General features: G+C 44.7%; 1 protein-coding gene across 9 annotated transcripts in view; it reads left to right on the top strand.

Annotated features, from left to right (window-relative positions):
* The first annotated feature begins 3985 nt into the window (after positions 1–3985).
* Kcnc2 (potassium voltage-gated channel subfamily C member 2) overlaps positions 3986–9501 on the top strand; it is a 194129-nt gene continuing 188613 nt past the window's right edge. For all 9 annotated transcript variants that reach the window (XM_059245335.1, XM_059245337.1, XM_059245333.1 and 6 more), the window contains exon 1: positions 3986–4693. In XM_059245335.1, coding sequence (XP_059101318.1) covers positions 3986–4693 — 708 coding nt within the window. The remainder of the gene's footprint in view (positions 4694–9501) is intronic.

The following is a 9501-nucleotide window of genomic DNA, read 5'->3' as shown; positions in this document are numbered from 1 at the left end:
AGTATGTCATTCTGAGTCATAATGTTTTCACTTCTTTTTGGACAGGATCTCATTTTCTAGCCCAGATCAATATAGGTCTCACTGTGGAGTCAGGCTGGAGCCTTGAACATGAAATTGTCACTGTTCTCTGTCTCTTGGGTGCTGGCATCAGAGGCATGAACCAGCATACCAGGCTCAGCACATATTTTCCTGAGATCCGGAGTTCTGGCGATGATGATGATGTAATGCTTACTTTCTGTAGCTTTTTCTGATGCTGAGTGCAGAACACAAAGGGAGCCCCATTTCCGTTGCTTCCCTGTGAGCAGTGCTGTCCATATAGCCTTTGAAACCTTTGCTCCACATCAGTCAGAAAGAAAACTGGAGCTTCTGGGTTTTTTTTTTTTTAATTTTTTTTTCTCCTCAGTTTTGCTCATCATCTTTTAATGCTTTGCTGTCTTTTCACTTTTATCTGAAATTTACAGCAAGATCAGTGGAGAGAGCTGGCTGGAGGGGTTTTCTGTTCTCCTTTCCCTTATATAACAAACCCAGGATGTTTGTATTGGGATGCTCTTCTACTGAGAAGGTAACAAATACAGCCTTTCCTCCATTGCTTGTGTTCCAGTTCTTTCTCGACACATGCCTCCCATCCTTCGTGTCCCCAAAGTTTGTTGTCAGATTTCTCTGCCACATTCTCTAACTTTACATACACGTATCCTAAGAAAATTCTGACTTCTTCCTCTTGTGATCACTCCTGGAGAGCTCATATAAACTTAGACTTGGTCGGTGTGCTGGAGTTTACATCTCCATTTCCCTCCCTGCAAATTCTTTTCCTCACTCTCCTTTTGTTTTTGGTCCTCTCAAATATTTCCCTAGAATACAACTAACATTATGAAACTGAAGTCTTTCATCAGTGATTCCTGTCACCAATATATAACTTGTCTTTCTATAGTCATACTAATGAGTATAGAATATCAATACTTCTTTTATTAAAAGTAAAAGATGGAATTTATGCAAGTTATTATGCTCTCAGTAAATATCTCTTACTAGAAATGCTTGGGTTGCTATTATTGCTAATGTTAATTTACATTTAAGATTACATCTTTTTCTATATTGAATGTATGATGTTAAAGAGACAGGAAGAGACTTATGACAACCCAGGCATGCCAAGTTGACAACTGAAGTTAATTTTGTCACAAAATAATAGCATTGATAGCAATGTTTGTTCTTCAAAGATGCCTTCTTCCACTTACATCCTGGTACTTCCTTGTCGGATATTCATCCTAACAATGTTAAATGAATTGTAGAATGGTACTCTTCTTAGATTCAGGCTCCTCCTCCATTCCACCTACGTCCTCTGCATCATGTACACACAAATACACACAGAGAACATTTTGGTGATGTGACTAGTTTGAGTTGCATCATGCTGTCCTCCAAGACGATCTATTAGAGTCCTAATGTCCGCTACTTAGAGTGTGATGTTATTTGGAGACCGCGTCTTTCTAGAGGTGATCAGGTCAAAATGAGGCCATTAGCATGGGGTGATGTCTTCAGGAAAAAGGGAGAATTTGGATAGAGAGATAACATGCCCACAGGAAGAGAGTGATGTGAGGATAGGAAGGGAGAAGACAAGCACCTTCAAGCTGATGAGAGCTGTACACACTCTATCCTCAGGGCCTACAGAAGGACCCATCCTGAATTCTGGGACTGTGGGGCATTACTTTTCTTCTGGCTAAGCCCTGCAGTTTATAATGCTTAGTTGTATCAGCACTCGCAATGTAAACAAGGCCCAACAGATAGTTGAGTTTAGCAGGACTTGGCTGATGAGAGCCTCGATTTGTTGCTTGGTTATTTCAGACAAAGGCAGCTGAAGTTGTACTTTTTGGAGCATTATGTTCCTGGGATCAACTTTTAAAACTTGTTTCGGTTTATATAACCGTGATGTGGTGCCTGGAGACCTACATTTGAGTGAAGAGAGAAAGTGGAGCCTTGTAGAAGACACAGGAAACAAGATCCCCTGTCACCTGTAAGCAGTCCCCTCCTGCCAGCTGTCATTAAGGAAAAGATGCAATTGGATTTAGATTCTCTCACTTGTTGGGAGGGGTGGGGCAGTGGAGTGACGGAGCATGAAGACAGGTGCCTCAAGTGTGCCAGCAGAAGCTCCAGAGAGGGCGAGGATGGAGCTGTTCATCCTCGATTTCCCCAGACCCACCCACCCACTCTGTAGCTGTGTGCTCAGGCGAGCGGTGCTGAAGGAACAGCTCTAACAGAAGCCGTTTTCGGGCGGGGGTTGGGGGGGGGGGAGGAGGACCAAATCTGTGGATCCACATCTAAGCTGGGCGCCTTCACTTTCAACTGGGTGAGCCCCTCTTCTCCCCACCCCCTAGCCCCGTCCTCCGGGGTCACCCTCCTCTCCAGGGCAACAGCCAGCCGGGCTGAAGGTCTGCGTGCTGCTGCGGGGTCGGGCTGCGCCAGCTGGACCCGCCCCGAGCTCCATCCATGGTTCGCCCAGCCCCGCGCGATGGGGACTCTGGGCGCGGAGGGTGGCTATGGGAGAGCCCGCAGATCTCAGCAGCGTGAAGGCGGGGAGCGCAGCGGGCGGCGGGCGGGGACTCTCTCCCCGACCTCAGCCCCCAGAGAAAGCGGCTCAACCACCTGAACCCCGAAAACGCCAACAAGTAGTTTCTCCTTTGAGAAGGGCGGCTCAGCTGGCCGCAGAGACTCCGTCGGGCTTCAGGGGAAAACCTCGTCTACTCGGAGACCCAAGCAGATCCACTTTTCTCCCTGCCTCCTTAAGGTATCCGGGGACGAGGAGGGGGAGAAAGGAAGGGTGGTGCAGGCGGGCATCCCCCTGCCTGGCTGTAAGAATGTGGAGCGAAGCCCTAGGGAGAGACTGGATACAGCCGGGCTTCCAGCGCAGGGACCCAGGGGGGTGTGCCTCCTGCGGGCTTCTCCTGGGCCTCACCCCTCCTCGAAAGCAACCCCCAGACTCGACTCTCCACCTCCAGATGTTTGTTTTTCTTGGGAATGGGGGGAGGGGGAGGGGTGGGTGGGATAGATTGCTCACTTTTGTCCTCAAAGATGGATCCTAGTTAAGTCCGTTTCCTTCCCCCAAGTAATAATAACATTAGCAACAACGATAACAGTAAATGTGAAGAGGAAATTGGAGGAGGAAATTAGTCAGAAGTCTCCTTGGTGAAAGGCAGCGAAGCAGCAGGGACGTGTGTTGTTGTGGCTGTTCTGATTTCCGTCTTCAGTTTTCTGCTTGGTAGGTGAGGGAGGGCAGTGAACCGAGACCGGAGCGGAGGGTGGGTGGGTGGGTGGGGGGCAAAGGGTACGTCCCCTAGTGCTGGAGATCAGAGTCCAGGCTTGGCCAAGGGTACGCAGACAGCTGGGGGCCCCCGAGGGCCCCCCTGCCCCCCGCGCTCAACACTGCTAAGTTGCCTTAGCCAACGTGTAACTCCCTGATGGGGAGTCACACTAAAACCAGGGGAGGGCTTGAAAGAGATGTGGGAGAGTGGGGAAGGGGGTCCGTCTAAAGAGAGGGAGGTCCTGGGGCAAAGAGGGGGTGGAAAAAACGGGCTGGAGAGTGAGCAGTGGAGGGTTAGGGGCAGGAAAGAGGGGGGGCTTGGGGACTTAAAGCAGGTTGGGTTTGTCAGGGACAGAGGAGAAACAAGGAGGAGGGGGTAAAAGGAAGGGGAGGTCAGAGCCAAGGGTGGACTGTGTGCCGCAAGAGAAAAGGTTTCCTGGAAGGTCAAGGAAAACTCAACTGTTCTTGATTCTGTGGGAACCTGGGCCAGGCATGATGCAAGAGGCGGGGACAGGACTGGACACCAAGCTCCTCCTGGGAGGGTCCTTCCCACTCGCCAGCTAGTCATCTTGGCACTCTGGGCTTGAGGTGAGGGTAAGGGGGGGGGTGGGGTGGGGTGGGTCATGGTGAGTCTCTGACCCACGGGAGAGCTTTAACTCGGTGCCCTGTTCGCCTCCTAGTCATGTCTGAGCCACAGCGATGGGCAAGATCCAGAACAACGAGAGGGTGATCCTCAATGTCGGGGGCACCCGGCACGAAACCTACCGCAGCACTCTCAAGACCCTTCCCGGAACCCGCCTGGCCCTCCTCGCCTCCTCTGAACCTCAGGGCGACTGCCTGACCGCGGCGGGTGACAAGCTGCAGCCGCTGCCCCCTCCGCTCTCACCGCCGCCGCGACCGCCTCCCTTGTCCCCCGTCCCCAGCAGCTGCTTCGAGGGCGGCGCGGGCAACTGCAGTTCCCACGGTGGCAACGGCGGCGGCGGCGGCGGCGGCGGCGACCACCACCCTGGGGGAGGCCGCGAGTTCTTCTTCGATCGCCACCCCGGGGTCTTCGCCTATGTGCTCAACTACTACCGCACGGGCAAGCTGCACTGCCCCGCCGACGTGTGCGGGCCGCTCTTCGAGGAGGAGCTGGCCTTCTGGGGCATCGACGAGACCGACGTGGAGCCCTGCTGCTGGATGACCTACAGGCAGCACCGTGACGCGGAGGAGGCACTGGACATCTTCGAGACGCCCGACCTCATCGGGGGCGACCCTGGGGACGACGAGGACCTAGCGGCCAAGCGGCTGGGCATTGAGGATGCTGCAGGACTTGGAGGACCCGAGGGCAAGTCTGGCCGCTGGAGGAGGCTGCAGCCCCGCATGTGGGCCCTCTTTGAGGACCCCTACTCATCCAGAGCCGCCAGGGTAAGACACCCGAATCTTCCACCATTCCCTGTGGCTGCAACTCTTCCAACTCTCCTCCAAACTTTGGTTCTTTCCTCCAACAGCCCCTGAGATGAAGAGGAAGAGGGGAGCTCTCTAGAGATGGTTTTCGAGGGTCTTCATGTAGGGTAGGGAAAGCCCAGAGACCCTTGCCTCATCTTTCCATCCTCCCTGACCGTCACTCTACTGACCTCCCAATCAAACAGATTTACTTTAGCAGGTGCGACCCATGTAAGAGTCCTGGGCTGTGTCCTAATGCCTTTGCTATATTCACCTTAGTTTTTGCCTTAACTTTTTTTTTTTGTTCCAACTTTTTCCTTTAGCTAGGATGTGTTTCGGAGCCTGCTGTCCATCCTGATGTGACATTTTCAACGAGGCCTGACTCTCAGATCTGACTCACCAGGGCAGTAGCTACAAGAACGGTCTAATATGAGGACAGAGAAAGGGAAAATGGAATCTGCATCTATGGGACTGGGTGGAGGTAGGGTGTGTAGGGAGGATCATCTTGTGAGGAGAATACTTCTGTCCCTGTCTCTTCCCAAGGGAGAAGACTATGTTGTTGCTGTTCCTAATGTTCCTGCCTGCACTCTGGATGGGTGTCTTTCTTTTTAGGTGTATTAGTATTTTTTTCAGGTTGATTGTGAATCAGTCACCTCGTTGACCTGTCTTCTGTTCTCTGTAACCCAGTGACTCTGACTGTTGAAAACTTTCCCTGACTTTTTAACATTATAATCGTAGCCTCAATGTTTCTTTTTGGTTTCTAATTTAAGTGAGTGATTACATTAACTCCACGCCTTTCCTAGCTAGCTTCTCAGAATTCCATGAAGGGACTAGGGATATTACTAATGATGGTGTCTCCAGTTTAAAGGAAATAGGAGAAATAAAAAAAAAAATAATACAGTATCTGAATTGGTCTTAATTATACACGAGGACAGACGCTGAATTTAGTAAGTCTTTGCAACTGCATATGTCTTGTTTTTGCTACCCAGAAAAGACCCTCAGCCCTGCAGGATGGTAATTATCCCTCCCTAAGTTTGGCTCCATCCTCTTGACCAGTTTTCTTCGAAGAAATCTTTGCATCTTAGCTATTATACTGCTATCTGCCCACTAACTTCCAGGGAGATATGCTTCTGACACCATCTCAGAAGTGTGCACATCTGTTTGGTTTTCAGGCAGGAGTAGAACACAAAGAGACAAAGTAAAATAGTGATGATCCTAGGGCCTGGCCTTTGAAACCATGCATAAATTTTAGCATGACCCTACATTCCTATATTCAAACATGGAATTACTAATGATAATCCTAAAATTTTGCTTTTAAAAGTATTCCATGATTGCAAAAAGAGTTTGCATTTTAGAGGTGATTATTGATAGATGGACAAGGTGCTGTATGTCTTCAATCCCAGTACTTGGGAGGCAGAGGCAGGCAGATCCATGAGTTCGAGGCCAGCCTGGTCTACAAGAGCTAGTTCCAGGACAGTCAGACTACATAGAGAATCCCTGTCTTGGAAAAAAAAAAAAGTACTTATTGATATCAATAAAATCACAGGCTCGTGAACATTACTTTGTATTTTTTTGGTTTTCAGCTGAATGCCACTGTGCTCTTTCCCCTGGGTAGAGAAAGAGATAACTTGATTTTGTTTTCAGGCTCATCAGATGACCGTTTTCTTCAGTCTGTATACAATAAAACGAACAGATGTTTTACTATTTTTCTTCCTGATAACTTAGCATGATATCTTCAGCTTTGTATTTTATCTTTTTGTTTTGTATTTTATTGTAAGCCAGGTCCTATAACTAAACTTTTTATGAGGTGACCGACTTTTATCCTTACTATGAAATTTGATTCTATTGATTATTAGCCAAAGGGTAGTTCATTGACTTGGGAGTCACTGTGAATCATACTTAGATTTTGTTGTAATTATATGGAAGATTTAACTTGTATCTGTTTTAGATGAAGAAAGAATCAAGCGATTAGTACAAGGTCAGGAGCAGGTGAAAACAAAATCAGCTGACAGTCACCAGCCTGGCCTGAGATCTGTTTTAGAAGTCACCTAGCAAGGAGAAGTCACCTTCTCCTTTCTAAATGAGATGAGGAAAATAAAGGCTCAGATGTTAAGAAATGGCCAAGGTCATACGTCAAATTGTTAGCTGAACCACAATCATTCTAGTGGTGTCATGACATACTTCTAGCCCCTTTCCACAAAAAACCTTGATCATAACTGACTAGACTGTGGCGTCCCTGTATATCCTATTGCTCTTGTGATCCAGTGCTGCCTAAGATATTAATTATGGTTGCCACTTGGAAAGGTCATTTATGACATGTCAAAATACCTACATTCTAGGACTTTGGCTGGCAGAAATTTGACATGGCACCCGTCAACAAAGGGATAAAAACATGTGATGATCTTCACTTCTTTCACAAACCCTGTTGGAACTTTCTGTTTGTAATTATCCAGTCAGTGTCCCGTATGTTGCTTTTTTTTTTTTTTTTGCGGACTTTGAGTTCAGGGAAGCACCTTTTCAAATCACTAAGGGTTGTCTAGATCAGAAGGCACTGATGAATTAGTAAGTGAGTTAATATTTGAGCTCCAAGGATGGCCTGAAATAATGATATCAGACTATTTCTTCATGTAGAATACTACTGAGGAGGCACCAGGGTAAAACTGTGCTCAAGTGGTGTGATTCTAGGAAACATAAATCAATTATCAAGTGAATTCCATCAGCTCTGCTCTGATCATCACAACTCTCCTTCCTAATACAGTCTTTTTATAAACTTTCTACCTTTCCATTAGCTCATATTTTTTATTAAAATATGTAGATGAACAATTTTAACTGAACTTCTTTTTCAATTTTCGTACTCGTTCCTTTATTTGCTTTATGATTTTCTAATATCAAGGAGATTGCTACAATTTTAAAATAGGTGTGATTTATTTTTACTTTTATGACGTACACTATCACACTAAAACACTAGTTATAGGAAATGGTAATTGACTTTTATGACACTGCAATTTTGCCTCCTGTTGGCTGGCATGTCCTTTTTTATCTAGAATTTTAATTTATGATATAAATAGATATTTGAGAGATTTTGGTCAATAAGTTTTTCTGCCATACGTATGAGTTCTTTTACTTGATAAGAAATTTATAAAAAATTCCAATTTAAGTTGTCATGGAACTCTTTTGTGGAAAACTGTTCAGGAAAGAGAGAGAGATGGCTCTATTGGCAATATTTACACATAGTGATGAGCAGGGAGGGATGCATTTGTGAAAGTGTTATGTAGTCTATACTTCCAACTCAACTTCTATGGTTTAGAGCATGAGTTTTTATTCAAGATCCAGTGCAATAAGAGGATATAGTAGGCAGAAATTTCTTGGTAGAGCTTCTAGATTTTTTTTTGAGTTACTATTATTCTAAGTATAAATTTCCAGGCTTAGAAAACATATCAAAGAATGTGTTTCGATTCTAAAGTGCTGAGGTGGGGATTATGTTGACCTGTGTTCTTTCCATTTTTACTTTGTGGGTGCAGTGAGGTGACTGACTTCACTTCTGTTTGAGAGTGTGACCCCTTTTTGATGACTTATGCCTGTCTTTAATTACTATGTAGATTTTTCACTTTTCATAGCTATGTTCAAAGAGCATTTTTTTTCTAATGGTCATAATATAGCTCACTCACAAATGATGGTAGCCAGATGTGAATTTCTTTTAGAAATCTTGTTTCTCCAGGTTGTATTTATTATTTAATTACTCTACACCAAAATCTACATAAAATAAAGGGAAGGCATGTGGAAGATACTGTCCTTTGTTCTCAAAAAGCTAATTATTGTGTTTTGCAAAAAAAGGTAGCCTTTCTCCAATTGTTTGATTGTAAAAACTATATTCTAGCTGTTTTATAATACCAATAATGTTACATATTTTTCATCCCAGTGACCATTTGACTTTAGAGTCTCTTCTATCTATCATTTAAATTACTATGACAACTCATGTCTCCAGACTTTAGCCTGTGCCGCGGTCTTCATCTTCAACTCATCTTGGGTGTATTTTTGTCACAATGATTTCCCATTGTTAAAAATCTTTAACTGGTACCATGAATTTCAGAATAAAATTTACGCCGCTTAATATGATAATTAAGATTTTTATCATCTAGCTGCTACTTCTACGTCTTTTTTAAAGCTTCAACATCTTTCTCTTTGTCTTTAAAAATCTTTATTAGTTAATGGTCAATGGACCAAAAATGGCATACTTGGATAGGTCAGTTAGTATGGTCTTGGAGTTTTAATATGAGGGTTCTTTCAATCTTGGTTTTTTGATTTCAGAGTAACCTATAGCCTTTTCCCAGTATAATGAAAGCTGTACTTGTACCAAACAAGTGAACTATTAGAATGTGGCTAAGTTTCTTCATTTTTTTTCTCTATTAATTTTGAATCATGGACAAGTATAGAACAAAGCAAATCCAAGTTCATGTCTTTGAGAAGATTTTGCTATGATGTCTGATTGTCTTCATTTTCAATCTAAGGACCTTTTGACCTTTTCTAGAACACTAATGATATAATTCATTAATAAATTCAGTTCTAGTTAAGTTGATGCACTGTGATGATTAAACAGGACCAGTGAGTACATAAGTCTCAATATATCAGCAAAGGAACCAAGCCACTTATTGGTTACATTGCATTTTTGGTAGCATATATGATCACACACTAAGAGAGCTGTTTCATTGTTGGGTACCAGGTGTACCAAAGATGAATGAAGTTGGACAGATTAAGTATGATTTTCATGTATACTTTTAACAGCTCATTTG

This window comes from Peromyscus eremicus, chromosome 18, assembly GCF_949786415.1.
Source record: "Peromyscus eremicus chromosome 18, PerEre_H2_v1, whole genome shotgun sequence".
Lineage (NCBI taxonomy): Eukaryota > Metazoa > Chordata > Mammalia > Rodentia > Cricetidae > Peromyscus > Peromyscus eremicus.
This window is presented reverse-complemented; position numbering and strand designations above follow the sequence as displayed.